General features: G+C 44.6%; 1 protein-coding gene across 1 annotated transcript; it reads right to left on the bottom strand.

Moving 5' to 3' along the window:
* Positions 1 to 210: 210 nt before the first annotated feature.
* LOC147725997 (E3 SUMO-protein ligase KIAA1586-like) lies at positions 211 to 2610 on the bottom strand. The gene has a single exon (XM_086963405.1). The coding sequence runs from the start codon at positions 2608 to 2610 to the stop codon at positions 211 to 213; it is 2400 nt and encodes a 799-aa protein (XP_086819531.1).
* Between the last annotated feature and the right edge of the window lie 14403 nt (positions 2611 to 17013).

The raw sequence follows: 17013 nt of genomic DNA, 5'->3' as shown, positions 1-17013 counted from the left end.
AACAAAATAAATTATATAAATTATAATAAATATAACATCCAAACCAAGAGACAGCTATAAGAAAATATTAAATAAATTGACACTGTCAATCAATGCAAATAAATAACCTATATAAAGTACACAACAATTACATTTCCCCAAAAGTCCAGTAAAGCCTAACTTTTTTAAAATATTGCAATGACCCATTTTTCAGTTACACTGGGCTAGCATCTATTTTTCTAGAAAAGCCCACACACAGTCTAAATCACTTGTGCATTCCAAATCCTCCTCTTTCCTTGCTTTACTCCTAGTGTCATCAGCTGCTCTCCGCCCTTTTGCAAGCCATGACTGAACATAGGGGATTGGATTGAATCTCTTAAATGGTGGACCAACAAGATTTAAAAACATTAAAGAAGATATTGTTTCAGTCAGCAATGATGCTCTTGTAGATGTGCAAATGAGATTCATTTGAGAAAAGCCCCGCTCACATTCTGCAGTACTGATAGCAATAGTGTGCAAAGCCATCAAAAGCTCCTTGAACTGCCTTTTAATTTCTTTTCCTCCAGATTCTTTATACTCTCTGTACGCACGTATAGTTTCTCGGCTGGCAATGTTGAATCTTTTACACAGAGACTCAATGTCACTTTCACCATAAAGAACAGGTAGCTCATCAGGCCAGTACTGTTTGTATAAAACTTTCACTTCGTTAATCAGCGTCTCATAGTCAGCCTTTTTGTCAGCAGAATTAGTACCGCCTGTAGACAACAAACGATTTCTCAGATTTTCTGCAAGGCTACGAAAAAACTGCCCCTGTTCAATGATTTTGTCAGTGGTCTTTCCTTTGTGCAGCATCACACCCTGGAATATATTTTCTTCCATTGCCTTTTTACACTGTGAGAAATGCTTTCCTTGCCGGTCTACCATTGCCTCAAACACTGCTATTTGCCGACAAATAGCTCGATGGGCATCAATGATTGTAGAATCACGTTTCTGTAACTCGAGTGATAACTCTGATAACTCCTGAAGAGCATCATACATGAGGCCAAGATTAGCAACAAACTGGATAGATGATAATCGCCTTTCTAGGCCGGTGTACATATTTCGATTAGAACTGTCACGGGAAGCATCAACAGCAGCACTAGTAAAATGCTTGTAGAGAGCAGGATAAGCATTCCAAACAGCTTCTACTGTTCTAAAGCTTGATGCAACCCAACGAGTATCTAACACTCTACCTATTCTGCAGAGCTGAATGTCAAGAACTTCTGCACACTCCTTTAGCTCCAAACGGTTTTTAACAGATGTGGCAAACAAAGAATATAGCTTGTCGAGTAAGTTTTTGAAGTGATTTGTAGCGCCAATATCTTTCATGACATCATGAACGGCAAGTTCCAGGCGATGTGCTGAGCAGTGCCAGGCTACAATATTGGGAGAGATTTTTTCTTGCAACCTCTTTATAACACCACTGTGACGGCCAAACATCACTGAAGCGCCATCACAGGCAACTGAAACCAGGCATTTGGAGAGAAAGTCCTCACTTATATTAATAGGATCTTTTTTTAGAGCAGACAGTAAACTACTTACTATGCCGTCAGCTGACAAATCACTCAGCTCAATGAGGTCAACAAAAATATTAGCTGGTGAGTCCATGCCAGGTAGCTGCATTCGCATGTACACAATTAAAGAACTTTTCCTATTTAACGCAGTGCCTTCATCTAGTAAAATACTTATTTTTGGGGAAAGTTCAATAATTTGAGCAAATATCTTCCTCTTCATTTCTGAGGATATGTGGCGTTGTATGTTTGAGCAAGCTACATTGGAGTGCAAAATTCGACCCATATCCAGTCCATTTAACTGGTGGCAGTCTATCTCTGTTTCAAAACCATACGCTGGCCTGTTCCGCTTTGCTTCCTTATAAGCTACACGGAATATTCTGGATGTTGATGACATTTGTAAAGATTGAGCTTTTGCAGTTACTTGCAATAAAGAATCTTTTTTTGCATTTTCTAAGATTTTTAAAGTTGCAAAATGAGCCTTGCTTTGTGCATGTTCTCCAATCTTTTTTCTCAATGATTTTTGCTGTTGTCGTGGATTTGTGCCATATGCCTTCACAGTAGAGTCAGTCCATTCTTTGGACAATTTCATTCCCCTGGATTTCTCAGCACCAAGATCACGGACTTGGCGACACACAGAACAGCCAAGGTTAGTGCCTTTAACAATTAACCACGGATGCTTGCGTTGGAAATATATCTTTTGATCGTGTTTCCAACCTTTAGGAAGAATGCCTTTCCTAAAAACTGTGCCTGAATGTGGTTTCAGCGATAATGTGTCAAATTGTTTGCTAGTGCTTGGAGTTTCCTCTGTCTCACTCTCAGCAATCTCCACAGCATGATACTGGTCATGTCGGAGAGGACTATCTTGTGTCTTTTCTTCTGTAGGTGTGATAACGCTGCTGCTAGTAGTGGTGTCCCTCTCATCTTGTGCCTTCTCTTGCACTTCATCTTCTGTGTTGTTCCCTTCATCCACCGGAAGTACATGGTCTTTTTTAGCTACTTTATTAGTAGGCTCCCCATCGTCTTTGGGCTTAAATTTTGTGAAGTAGCTTGAAATCTTCTTCTGCCTACTGTGCGACATTCTAGGGAAGCAAAGTGAAATAAAACATGCTAGACATGTGCGAAGTGTGATGTCAATTCAATTAAGTAATAATACATGCACAATTATTTTTTTTGCAGTTTGCTCCAAAGAAATTTATGCATCTGCACATATATTACCATCTACTGTCTACAACTGACTACAAGTATAATCTTACTTTGCCGGGTTTGCCCACCCAAATTCAGACCTTTTGCAGATGAGCACTCACTGAAAAGAGGCACAAAGTCTTTAAAGTTTGCCTCACTTTTAAGCTTTGGCTTCCTGTAGCAGTAGCATGACAACTAAAGCAGGGTAAGGTGGAAGTGTGCAAAGTTAGTTACACACTGTGATTCACAAAAAGTATTCATTAATTGACACTCAAGGCCAGAATGGGAACCCAAAGCAGCCCTGGCAAGTTTTGTTTGACCAGCCCCCATACAGTGCATAGCAAGCAAGCTTAATGACTGCTAGAGATGTTTGCATGGGGGTCATTCTCCCCTCAAGAACATTTTTTTGAAGAGAAAAAAACTAAAATGGTGCACAACATATTTAGCTGTATCAACTTTCAAAGCATAGTAAATTGTACACCTAAATGAGGACGTGCATAGCCACCAAGGCCAGAAAGCATGGTAATCTCACAACTTGGAAATGTCAGACAAAGGCACCCAGGCTAGAAATCATGGAAATGTTACACAAAGGCACCCTGGCTAGAAATCATGGAAACGTCAGACAAAGGCTCCCTTACCCTCATCATGCACATTCTCAACTCATATACCAACATCACTTCTTGGTGCAGAGCCTGCTCAGGTGACTGATTGCCATTGGTTTCTTTGCAAGCAAGACCACCACATATTACTTCCCCTTATTTAACCCCGGGCCCAAACTCTATTACTTCCCCTCCTTAATACCAACTCCTCTCTTATGTTTGATGATGAGGGCGGCTCTTATGCGACTTGCAGCTCTTCCAGGTAATCTCATACATGATACATCTGCCCTTAGCAGGCAATTCTGGCTCTGAGTCCACTAACTCTCTTGTAAAAAGGCACCTGTATTGACAGGACTGGAGGTGGTCATGGGGGGTTATTAGCACCAAAATCATCCTGTACTGATTCCACTTCCAGGCAGCCTGCAACTGCGCAACAAATAGCTAGTGAGTGCATACTGCTGGCAACAACAAACATGATTGTGCATCGATTCGTGATGATCAAACTAGCCTAAAGCCAGGGCATCAGTAACAACATTTAAGCAGTGTGACTTCCGAACATAAAAAAAGTTAATCTGTAGGCCTTACCTGCGCATTTATTATCCATTGCTATTTGCTTCAAAAAAAAAAAAAACAGCCCTTAATGTAGTAGTGTAACTTAAGTCAGTCAGAACATTTGCGCATGTTGCAGCTTGCCTGGCACAGCCCCAGGCCGAACCCCCACAGATTTTATGATATTTGAGAAGGAAGCCGAATCCTGCCCTGGGCCTGTAACCTGTACTGATTTCACCCAGGCAGCCCGCAACTGCGCAACAAATAGCCAGTGAGTGCACACACAACAAACCTGATCGTGCATCGATTCGTGATGATTAAACAACTACCCTATGCCAGGCAGGGCATTAGAAACAACAACATTTAAGCAGTGTGTGACGTGACGTCCGAACCACTCTGTGGGGATTGGGGAAGGTGAGCTATGAAGCTCTGAACTGCGGGGCGATCTGATAGGGTGTGCATGGCCTCTGTGTGAGACATGCATTCGTTCAGCCTTAGGTGCAAAGGGTGCGTGTCTGTGAGAGGGGGGGCGCCGGGCGGTCTTCAAGATTCGGGGGTGTGTAGCTGCGCTGTGCTGCCAGGGTGGACTCCCGTTTGGTGCCGGTGTGATGGCTTGAGAGTGCCCTGCTCTGGCGCGGGTTTGCTGGGGGTGGTGGGGGGAGGATGGGGGGGTGGGGCTGTTCGGGGCACTGATGTACAATGTGTGCTGCTGGTAACGCGCCTCGTGATGGAGGGGGCGCTGCCTTAGGGTTGGGTTGGTTGGCTGACTAACCATATTCTCACCGCATTTCCAAAACCATTACTGAGTGAAATGATATGTGATGCTCACACGTAGGCATTTACATCAATAGACAATACATTTCCAAATGGCTATACATTTACACGTGAGTACTCCTAGAGAGCTGCAACAGTAGCAGATTTACAGGAGTACTCTTGTAATGTTTTGTTTATTTAAAATAAGCCGAAATTTGATCCAAACGCAGGGCTAAACCTTCAGGGCAAATGTCTATCTTTCCTTGTAATCTAGAAGTACATCTCAAAATCACCATAAAAATACCATTATCCAACGCATCTGAGAAGCATGCAGATTGGTAAGCAGTATAGGTGTGCTGCCAACTCTTTTCTCATTTTACTTTTCGATTATTTGCAGCCAGTAAATTAATGATAATTTAAAAAAAAAAACGTAATCCTGCGCGCGCCTGCGGCCCCCACCGCCCCCAGGCCCTGCCTCGCCTCGCCTCACCTCACCACCTCACTCACCTGCAGTGCCGCCTCAGCTGCTGCCCTGCCTGCCTTATTTCAAATTCGGCCGGCGCCGGCCTACCGTACCCCCTGGGCCAGGCCCTGGCCCACCGCCCCAGGCCATCTTGTCCCTGCGGACCCTGCCTCGCTCGCCTCGCAGAGTCGCACCCAGGTCCGGTCGCCCTCAGGGCGGCTCACCTGCTGAGCAGTGACGGTGTCGGCAGTCCTGGGTGTCGGTGAGCACTCGCAGTCGCCGGCCGCTCCCAACTCCGAGTCGAGTGAGTCTCAGTCCCCCGACCGACTCGGCGAGTCCCCCACTAGCAACTTTGGAGTTTGGGCGGGCGAGGGTCGGGAAGAGGTGCGGAGTGCGGACGTGCGGTTATGCAGGGGCGGGCAGAGAGAAAATGCGCGTGCAGTGCATTTTGCATGCAATCATCTGCGCACGCGTCACCTCCTCTGGCGCGCACAGCCCCAACCCCCGCAGCAAAGCCCTGCCCAGTGCCTGCCCCTGGCCCCTGCAACTAGGCTGCAAAAAGAAACAAAGTTACAATTTCCAACGGCAACTCGGCAAGTCCCGGACTCTCCCGCCCAGGCGGCGCCGACTGGGGCCCTGATCCGCGCCGCACCTGGGGAAGTAGAATTCCGAATTCATTTGAGTTGACTTGACTTCTTCTGTCTTTAACTAGAACTTAAGTAACTCCAGTCCAGTCAGTGCCACTGCCTGCCTGGCAGTAATAATACACAGCAGCGCTGCGCCACACTCTCTGTGCCTGCAGAGTCATCACCACGCACCAGTCAGTGCACTGCACACGCAAACAGTCAGAGACAATGAAAATGAGGCAGAGAACAGGTGCACTTTAATGCCGAGTGATAGACCCGGCCCCCATAATTAAGTGCCGGTGCTGAGCACCGGCAAGCCCCGGCTCAAATTAAGCCCTGCATGTTTCGAAGCGGATGCCTGACAGTCGTATGCTGGACCCCAAACTGTGGTGTGTGGGCGGCTGTGGTGTATGGGTGGCTGTGGTGTGTGGGTGGCGGTGGTTTGTGGGCATGTGAGAGAGAGTGTGCGTGGGCGTGTGTGAGAGAGTGTGCGTGGGCATTTGAGAGAGAGTGTGCGTGGGCGTGAGAGAGAGTGTGCGTGGGCGTGAGAGAGAGTGTGCCAGGGCATGTGAGAGAGAGTGCGTGTGCGGGTGAGAAAGAGTGCGTGTGCGTGGGTGGGTGAGAGAGAGTGCGTGTGCGTGGGTGTGTGAGGGTGCGTTTGTCTGTGTGGGTGGGTGAGAGTGGTGGGTGGTTGAGAGTGCGTGAGTGGGTGGGTGAGTGTGTGTGTGTGTGAGCGTGTGGAAGTTGGTGTGTATGTTTTTGTATGCTATGACATTTTTTTTAAAAATCTGCAAATAAACATATTCTTCGCCTGTCCTTAAGTTTAGAATCGGTTATTTTTTATCTTGTGCCCTCGACTAGATCTGCTGCAGTAATTTTCCCTATCAGATGATTGTTACATGTATGTGTTTGAGTTTCCCTCAATTTTCTTGCATTTGTGCTCAGCAACGTTTGTTATTTTTCCTCTTACTTTATTTGATTTTTGATCAGAAAGAAGATATGTGTTGCATTAGGTGAACTAAAGGAAGAGACATATATATTTCATTCTCTGTTTTAGAGCTGGTCTGTGTGGGTGGGTGAGAGTGGTGCGTGGGTGGTTGAGAGTGCGTGAGTGGGTGGGTGAGTGTGTGTGTGAGTGTGTGTGTGTGTGTGAGCGTGTGGAACTTGGTGTGTGTATGTTTTTGTATGCTATGACCTTTATTATTATTATTTTTTTTTTGGGTAGTTTGAGCGGAATACTTTATTGTACTTCTGGAAGAATTGCAATTAGGCTGTGAAGTCTGGTGCTCTTGTGATTACGCACTTTCTTTGTTTTGTGGATTATTCCCGCCATTGTTTAATGGTTTATTTATTTTTCCTTACTTTAGTAACTGCTTATGTTGTGAATTTGTGTCCTTTAGATGGCTTTGTCCCCTTTTAAATTGTCTGTTTCACTGGTAAAAAAATGAGTTGTGCAGGCTGAGGCGGTGGCGCTTGGAGTCATGGAGTTTTGCAAGTTGCAACCCGTTCCTTTCTGCTGAATGAGTTGTGCAGGCTGAGGCGGTGGCGCTTGGAGTCGTGGAGTTTTGGAAGTTGCAGCCCGTTCCTTTCTGCTGCTACTCCGTTTGTACCGAGTGTCGAAGCTGCATAGTTAAGAGCAGGGCTTCAAACTGAGCCTGCAAAGGGAAGCCGTATTCAAAGCCCCCTCAGCCCCCCACCCCATCAAGGCACACGAAACAGATAGAGGGCTGCCAATGTGTGTTAGTTATTACAAATTCTTTTAAGAACATGAGGCTTCCAACATCTTTTAGTATTCTCTGCTGCTACTCCGTTTGTACCGAGTGTCGAGGCTGCATAGTTAAAAGCAGGGCTTCAAACTGAGCCTGCAAAGGGAAGCCGCATTCAAACCCCCTCAGCCCCCCACCCCATCAAGGCACACGAAACAGATAGAGGGCTGCCAATGTGTGTTAGTTATTACAAATTCTTTTAAGAACATGAGGCTTCCAACATCTTTTAGTATTCAATGCGAAGATCTCAAATGCGGGTTTAAGACGAGACACAGCCGTGAAACTGCAGGGAGAGAGAGGGGAGGTGCTGGTGGCTGGGGAGGGGGAGGAGAAATGCGAGCCTGGCTGTGTGCAGGGAGAGAGAGGGGAGGTGCTTGCGGCTGGGGAGGGGGAGGAGAAATGCGAGCTTGGCTGTGTGCGGGGAGGGAGAGGGGAGGTGCTGGCGGCTGGGGAACAGATGGCGAAGGCTTGGGATTTTTTTCTACAAAATAGTCTGTTTCACTGGGAAAAAAATGAGTTGTGCAGGCTGAGGCGGTGGCGCTTGGAGTCGTGGAGTTTTGCAAGTTGCAGCCCGTTCCTTTCTGCTAAATGAGTTGTGCAGGCTGAGGCGGTGGTTTTAGTATTCAATGCGAAGATCTCAAATGCGGGTTTAAGACGAGACACAGCCGTGAAACTGCAGGGAGAGAGAGGGGAGGTGCTGGCGGCTGGGGAGGGGGAGGAGAAATGCGAGCCTGGCTGTGTGCAGGGAGAGAGAGGGGAGGTGCTGGCGGCTGGGGAGGGGGAGGAGAAATGCGAGCCTGGCTGTGTGCGGGGAGAGTGAGGGGAGGTGCTGACGGCTGGGGGCTGGGGAACAGATGGCGAAGGCTTGGGATTTTTTTTTACAAAATAGTCTGTTTCACTGGGAAAAAAATGAGTTGTGCAGGCTGAGGCGGTGGCGCTTGGAGTCGTGGAGTTTTGCAAGTTGCAGCCCGTTCCTTTCTGCTAAATGAGTTGTGCAGGCTGAGGCGGTGGTTTTAGTATTCAATGCGAAGATCTCAAATGCGGGTTTAAGACGAGACACAGCCGTGAAACTGCAGGGAGAGAGAGGGGAGGTGCTGGCGGCTGGGGAGGGGGAGGAGAAATGCGAGCTTGGCTGTGTGCAGGGAGAGAGGGGAGGTGCTGGCGGCTGGGGAGGGGGAGGAGAAATGCGAGCCTGGCTGTGTGCGGGGAGAGCGAGGGGAGGTGCTGGCGGCTGAGGGTGGGGATAGCCTGGGAGGGAGCCTTGTCGCTTTCATGTGCACGCGCTTTTAATGTCAATGCACTTGCGCATTGAGCTTAAATTTGACGGGCACTGCAAGGAATCGCCATGGAATCACAAGTTGGTTAAAGTCTGTTTAAGCCCCTATAGTCTCGCAAGCTCAATGCGCATGCGCATTGACAGGCGAGACCTAAAAATGGGGTCAGGCCCGTGACAGAATGTAGTGTAGTGCGGTAGGTCTATAAACGTTTCATACTGGACAAGGCAGGAGAAATCTTACTGACAGTTGCCAAATGAATTCTATCCTTCAGATATTTATTAAATCTTTCTACCTGCTCATTACACTGGGGATTGTAGAGTGCTGTCCTAATGTGCTTGCTAGGAATATAAACTGTTTTCCATTATCAGTGACAATCCATTCTGGTAAACCCTCCCGACCAAACACTTTCATTCAGAACTCTAAAACCACCAATGTAGTAACATTCTAATTCTTCAACACCTCAGGCTGTTTATAGTGATAGTCAATTAAGACAATGGCATACTGGCTTGGTAGGCATTAGAAGGGTACAACAATGTGAAGGCCATGGGTACTCATAAACATTTACTCGGGCCACAAAGTACAATCTGGGGTGTACTTGAGGGTTGCAATGATGTTGGGCCATCTCCAGGGAAACCAGGTGGGATGGGGGATTATTTGGACAGAAAATAAGCCACAACTTTTTCAAAAGATTACTGGAGAATGCTTTCTTTTAAATCCTTTTTTTTTTTGCATACATGCCAAGTCTGTAGCAGCCTGCTTAACTGTCCCAGGTCCTTGCCTGATGTGTTGCCCCAGTCCAGGTTTTTTCTTTGAATTCTGAGACTTGTAGCATTGTGTATTCCATTCCAAAAAGGACTACAATAAGGTCTACAAATCTAAAAATTAAGAAATCGCCTGTAGAGAATCAGTATATTATGTTTGCACCTGTGAAATTTGACATCTTTGGCAGTGATCAAAACTATGCATTTCCACATATTAGTTCAACTTGCATAATTTCTTCAATTAAGAAATGTGCATCACATTTATATGCAGTTATATATTGGTTAAGGACCAAAAGTATCACATGATCTTTTTTTAAGCGCCTGCTCACCTATTCCCCACATTTACTAACCCAGCCTATTACACTTATATATGTTCACAGATCCCATAGTTTTTCTATACACTTTTTCAGACCAATCAGATACGTCTTCACCTATGAGCAGTACTGCCTAGCTGTAGAAATAAAGCCCATAGCCAGAAGAGAGTAAAGAAATGTATCCTAGCAACATTGTTTTCTTTTTTTTCTGATGCTGAGTTTTGTTTATACAGTGAATTTAGCTTGTTCTATTAGCAGGGTTGCCCTGATCATAAAATAAGCTGAACTAACTATAGAAAAATGCCAAGAATCAGAAAACAAACTTGCTTGGTTAACAGTAACAAGCATTGAAAATGCAATAGGTGTCGCCTTTGATTAAGTTAAAGCCATTTGCTTCGCTCATGGTATCATATAGGGATGTATGACGTTACAACGCATACTTTTACCACGCATGCCCTTACAACGTGGTATTTACACCGAAAACCTTTACAACGCATAGTGCTTTGGGGTGCTGGATAGTGAATAGTTTAATTTACTATTCCAACTCCAGTCCCCGTGGACACTAGGGAAGGTGTTGGATAGTAAATTAAATTTATTCCCTATCCTAAAGCGCCCCCCAGCGCATTGCGTTGTAATGGTTTGCGTTGTAAAAGTTGCGTTGTAAAGGTTGTTTCCCATCATGTGGCAAAGCAAATGGCTTTAACTTAATAAAAGGCGAGACCTATTGCATTTTTAATGCTCGTTCACAGTGGGCAGCTTTTCCCAATGCACAATTGTGCCCAGTGTATTCCCCTCCACTGGAGGAACAGCAAATGCCAAAAGACATTCACAGTAGTATGCTGGAAACTGCAGCAATTTTTCAGCATGCAAATGGTAACATTTGTGAATTTCCGGAAGCTATACATTTATGTAAGCGTCTAAACATACAACATTCTTTTGTGAATCGACCTCAAGAGCCCTTAATCTTATCTTAGATAGGTGTGTTCAGTGCTCTATAGGGTATTGCTTTTATCTGATTAGGAATATTCTTGTACACTTTCTGATGCTTCAAATAATTTAAATTGCCTCCAAACTTTGATATCATGTTGGATCTGTTGTTGAGCCTCTAGTATATTATCTCTAATATTTCTACTAACAATTTAGTAAGCATAAAGAGATGCTTGATACCCTCAACAATAATAAAATATGTGATTATGGTTTTGTGCTGAAGAGTGATTAAACTAATATCGTTACATTGACTTTATCCATTTATGGGATAAACAGGGGTATTCAAGCTCAATAATAAACAAAAAATATTAGGAGTGAGCTCCAACAATATGTAAGTTCAAATATGGCTTCTAGGGAAACAGGGCACAGAATTACAATGCACAGATAACGTGGCGCTCGCAGTCAAGTGATACAAATTTATTTTCATACATACAGTGAACCTCAGAGGGTAAACTAACCTTGAGATCTCTGCTGTATCAATAATCACTAATGTATACTTTAAAGTATGTTTTATTGTGATTAGGGTTTGCAAACACTGGCAGTATGTACTTAACCACCTATCTGTTCCACCCTTATTACCACCATTCACAGGTATTTACTTATGCCTAATATTTTACTCAAATAAGATGTTTCTAGTTCATAGAACACAATATTAGAAACCCAACCAGCGTTATTAAAAACAAAGGGGCCCATTAGGATGGCGGGCAGATTGCCCCGGCCAGGCTGGCGGTAGCCACAGCCGGCCTGGCGGTGGCAATCTGCCCGCCATCCGCACTGAAATGACACCCCGCCACATTAGGATGGCTGGGGGGTCCGCGGCGGACGGAAAGACCGTCTGCCGCTTTTCCGCCCCGGTCGCCTTGCGGCCGGGGCGGACAAGGTTTAATATCGTGGTGGTGTCTTTTAGACACCCCAGCCATATTATGATGGGCCAAAACAGATGCCTTTCTTCGCCACGGAAAGGCATGCGGTCTTCACTTCGGGGGCCCCCTGCGGGCCCCCGGAGTGAAGGAGTGGTGGGGGTTGCACACGGGGGGGGGTACCTGTGGTGCCCCCCTGCATTTGCATTAACAAAGCGTCAGGCACAATGGGGTGCCTGACGCTTTGTTAATGCAAATGCATTCGTGCATTTTTAGCACCGCCCGCCACAATGCTAAAAATGCAGGATGCGCCCGCCACAGTGGCGGGCACATCCTAATACCCCCCACGGGACCCCCGCCCTTATGGCGGGCGGTCCCAATGACCAATAGGATGGCGGGCGTACTAAGTATGCCCGTCATCCTAATAGGCCCCAAAGTTTGGATCTTTCTGCAAGACCCGCAAGTCCTGGTTTCTCCCCCACTAGTAAGAGCCTTTGAAGTATTGGGAGTAGCCTTAAAGTTACAACCGCTGACATGAATTAGGGTCTGCAATAGCATAAGCAGCAGACATCATTAACAACACACCAGTGCTATGGCTGACTTGCAACAACCTATGGTGCAAATCCTAATAGGAGTTGTCCCCCTGCGCACCGCGTATACAATACCCAAGCGTGGGTATAATGAAGTTGATCCAAACAAAAAGTCGTTTTCACAAATAGTTTTTTACTAAATGAATTTCTTCTTATTGTCAATTTTTTTTATTCATTTGTACAAAGAAGTTAATTCCATAATCCCATCAGTATATACATCCAAAATGCTTCAACATCCATCCCTATGCATTTCGGGCCTTTCATAAGCCCTTCATCAGGGAACATTTCTGAAAATAAAAAGATAAACGGGCTGATTATAGGAAGTAGCCCTCCATATCCCAAAAAATCTAAATATGGCCATTGTCACAAGTAGTTAGTCATCGACCGTGTCTGAGCAGTTAGAAAGCAAGGTGAACAAGCATTTGCAATGCAATAGGTCTCCCAATAGGTAAGTTTGAGCTATTGGTTTTGTAAATGACAATTTTTTGTTATGTTTTTGTTTTGAAATTAGTTAAAGTAATATATTTGTCATTTACAATGCTAATAGTTATAACTTTTGCAAGTGTGACACCTATAACCTGGGTAGCGCTGAGTGATGCTGTGGTGGTGCTGAGTGATGCTGTGGTGGTGCTGAGTGGTGCTGTGGTGTCGATGAGTGTTTGTGTGGTTGTGTTGAGTGATAATGTGGTGGTGCTGAGTGATGCTGGGTTAGCGCTGAGTGATGAAGTGGTGATGCTGAGGCTAGAAAGGCACAAAAAAAGAGTGTTACAGAGGGCAGAAGGTCAGAAAAACAAGGGATAGAAAATGCTTGTGTTGTAAATGTAGGTATTGTGGTCAAAGTAACACCACCTCTTTTTTGTACTAGATAATTACAAATGTTTTTTCCACTAGAAAAAAAACGTAATCCTTGTTTGTACTAGATAATTACAATTTTTGTTTTCCCCTAGAAAAAAACGTAATCCTTGTGAAGAAAACAAGACTGGGAGGATGGAAGTACAATAAGCTCTTGGTATTGCTGTGGGGAGGGGGAGGAATAGAAATCTGAGACATGGCCTGGTAGTCGTTAAAATTGTGAAGCAGTGGGCGGTTTTGAGAAACATTAGGACTTGTTCATACTTGAAAGGCATACTTAAATGGCCTGCGTTAAAAAAGTGAAGAGCATTGGTAAATGTTTATAAGTTGTGAGGCATACTTTGTATTTATGATGTGATTTGTATCACATATTTTGATGTCTTGACGTAAGCATTAAAATACAAGTTGTTGCCACAGTTTGTATTTATGATGTGACTTGTCAAATATATTTGGATGGAATGACGTATAGAGCAAAATACAAGTATTGCGACAAACTTTGTATTTATGATGTGACTTGTATATTTTTGTGATGCAATGATGTAAACATGCAAAATACAATTCTTTTGCCACACTTTGCAATTATGATGTGATTTGTATTACATATTTTGATGTCTTGACGTAAGCATTAAAATACAAGTTGTTGCCACACTTTGTATTTATGATGTGACTTGTCAAATATATTTGGATGGAATGACGTATAGAGCAAAATACAAGTTGTGCGCCACACTTTGTATTTATGATGTGTATCACATAATTGAAATCAAAGACGGAAACAGCAAAGTACAATTTGTGGATCAAGTCTGTGGCCTGAGTAATGGGGTTTGAGATAAAAAAAAATGTAGAGCGATGAGCGTGCATGAGAGGAAGGGGAGGTGGAATAGAAGTACGTGCAGCAGACTGAGAGAGAGGCTGTGGTCTGCATGTTTGCGCGCAGTAAAGGAAAATAAATGAAATGTACCAAAAGCATGAAACTTGTTTCATATATTTAGATGCAATGACGGAAACAGCAAAATACAAGTTGGGCGCCACACTTTGTACTTATGATGTGACTGTGGATGGGCCGTTGTTTTTTTCGTTTCCTTTAGCTCAGATTTGCATTTCACAGAGGATGGCTGCCAACAGATAAGAATCTTTATGGCTGAGCTTAAAGCACTCCAGTATCCTTGTGTGGTTTCGTCCCCAGACGCCCCCCCCCCTCCCACGAAAAAAAAAACATAATGGTACACACAATTGCAGAGCTTTGTGTTAGTCTTTGTTAAAAATGTTTTGTGATGCAGAGGCCATAGTGAGTAGGTCTTATGTCACTTTTAAAAATCATGACTATCACGCAAGTTATGGAGCAAGTCTGTTGCCTGATTATTGGGGTTTGCGATAAAAAGAATGGGAGAGCGAAGAGCGGGCATGAGACGGAGGGAGGGGTTGGAATGGACGAACGTGCAGCTGACTGAGAGAGAGGCTGTGGTCTGGGTGTTTGCACGCAGTAAAGGAAAAGAAAAAATGTACCAAAAGCATGAAACTTGTATCATATATTTAGATGCAATGACGGAAACAGCAAAATACAAGTCGGGCGCCACAGTTTGTACTTGTGTGACTTTGATGTAATGACGTAAACTGCAAAATACAAGTTGTGCGCCACACTTTGTGGCCTGAGTAATGGGGTTTGAAATAAAAAAAATGTAAAGCGAAGAGCGTGCATGAGAGTGAGGGGGGTGGAATAGACAAACGTGCAGCTGACTGAGAGAGAGGCTGTGGTCTGCGAGTTTGCGCACAGTAAAGCAAAAGAAATGAAATGTACCAAAAGCATGAAACTTGTATCATATATTTATATACAATGACGAAAACAGCAAAATACAAGTCGGGCGCCACACTTTGTACTTATGATGTGACTGTGGATGGTCCGTTGTGTTTTTCGTTTCCTTTAGCTCAGATTTGCATTTCACAGCGGATGGCCGCCAGCAGATAAGAATCTTTATGGCTGAGCTGAAAGCACTCCAGTATCCAGACGCCCGTCCCACGTCCCACGAAAAGAAAAAAAAATGATGGTACACACAATTGCAGAGCGTTGTGTTAGTCTTTGTTACAAATGTTCTGTGGTGCAGAGGCCATAGTGAGTAGGTCTTATGTCACTTTTAAAAATCATGACTATCACGCAAGTTATGGAGCAAGTCTGTTGCCTGATTAATGGGGTTTGTGCTAAAAAAAAAATGGGAGAGCGAAGAGCGTGCATGAGACGGAGGGAGGGGGTGGAATGGACGAACGTGCAGCTGACTGAGAGAAAGGCTGTGGTCTGGGTGTTTGCACGCAGTAAAGGAAAAGAAAAAATTTACCAAAAGCATGAAACTTGTATCATATATTTAGATGCAATGACGGAAACAGCAAAATACAAGTCGGGCGCCACAGTTTGTACTTGTGTGACTTGTATCACATATTTGGATGCAATGACGACTTGTATCACCTAAAAGAATAGCACGCAAGTAATGGAGTCTGTGGCCTGAGTAGGGGTTTGGAGAGCGAAGAGCGTGCATCTTGTATCACCTAAAAGAATAGCACGCAAGTAATGGAGTCTGTGAGCTGAGTAATGGGTTTGGAGAGCGAAGAGCGTGCATGAGAGGGAGGGGGTGGAATAGACGAACGTGCATCTGACTGAGAGAGAGGCTGTGGTCTGCGTGTTTGCGCGCAGTAAAGGAAAAGAAATACATTTTACCAAAAGCATGAAACTTGTATCATATATTTAGATGCAATGACGGAAACATCAAAATAAAAGTCGGGCGCCACACTTTGTACTTGTGTGACTTGTATCACATATTTGGATGCAATGACAACTTGTATCACCTAAAAGAATAGCACGCAAATAATGGAGTCTGTGGCCTGAGTAATGGGTTTGGAGAGCGAAGAGCGTGCATGAGAGGGAAGGGGGATGGAATAGACGAACGTGCAGCTGACTGAGAGAGAGGCTGTGGTCTGCGTGTTTGCGCGCAGTAAAGGAAAAGAAATACATTTACCAAAAGCATGAAACTTATGACGGAAACAGCAAAATAAAAGTTGGGCGCCACACTTTGTACTTGTGTGACTTGTATCACATATTTGGATGCAATGACGACTTGTATCACCTAAAAGAATAGCACGCAAGTAATGGAGTCTGTGGCCTGAGTAATGGGTTTGGAGAGCGAAGAGCGTGCATGAGAGGGAGGGGGGGTGGAACAGACGAACGTGCAGCTGACTGAGAGAGAGGCTGTGGTCTGCGTGTTTGCGCGCAGTAATGGAAAAGAAATACATTTGACCAAAAGCATGAAACTTGTATCATATATTTAGCTTCAATAAATGTTCAGTGGTGCAGAGGCCATAGTGAGTAGGTCTTATGTCACTTTTGAAAATCATAACTATCATGCAAGTTATGGAGCAAGTCTGTTGCCTGATTAATGGGGTTTGCGATTAAAAAAATGGGAGAGCGAAGAGCGTGCATGAGACGGAGGGAGGGGGTGGAATGGACAAACGTGCAGCTGACTGAGAAAGAGGCTGTGGTCTGGGTGTTTGCACGCAGTAAAGGAAAAGAAAAAATGTACCAAAAGCATGAAACTTGTATCATATATTTAGATGCAATGACGGAAACAGCAAAATACAAGTCAGGCGCCACAGTTTGTACTTGTGCTACTTTATCACATATTTGGATGCAATGACGACTTGTATCACCTAAAAGAATAGCACGCAAGTAATGGAGTCTGTGGCCTGAGTAATGGGTTTGGAGAGCGAAGAGCGTGCATCTTTTATCACCTAAAAAAATAGCACACAAGTAATAGAGTCTGTGGGCTGAGTAATGGGTTTGGAGAGTCAAGAGCGTGCATGAGAGGGAGGGGGTGGAATAGACGAACGTGCAGCTGACTGAGAGAGAGGCTGTGGTCTGC

The sequence above is a fragment of the Lissotriton vulgaris genome, chromosome 3_1 (genome assembly GCF_964263255.1).
Source record: "Lissotriton vulgaris chromosome 3_1, aLisVul1.2, whole genome shotgun sequence".
Classification (NCBI taxonomy): Eukaryota; Metazoa; Chordata; class Amphibia; order Caudata; family Salamandridae; genus Lissotriton; species Lissotriton vulgaris.
The sequence above is the reverse complement of the archived record's forward strand: the minus strand, read 5'-3'. Positions and strand labels throughout refer to the sequence as shown.

Coding starts and splice junctions, on each gene's coding strand:
- LOC147725997 (XM_086963405.1), bottom strand. CDS start 2,610: ATGTCGCACAGTAGGCAGAAGAAGATTTCAAGCTACTTCACAAAATTT.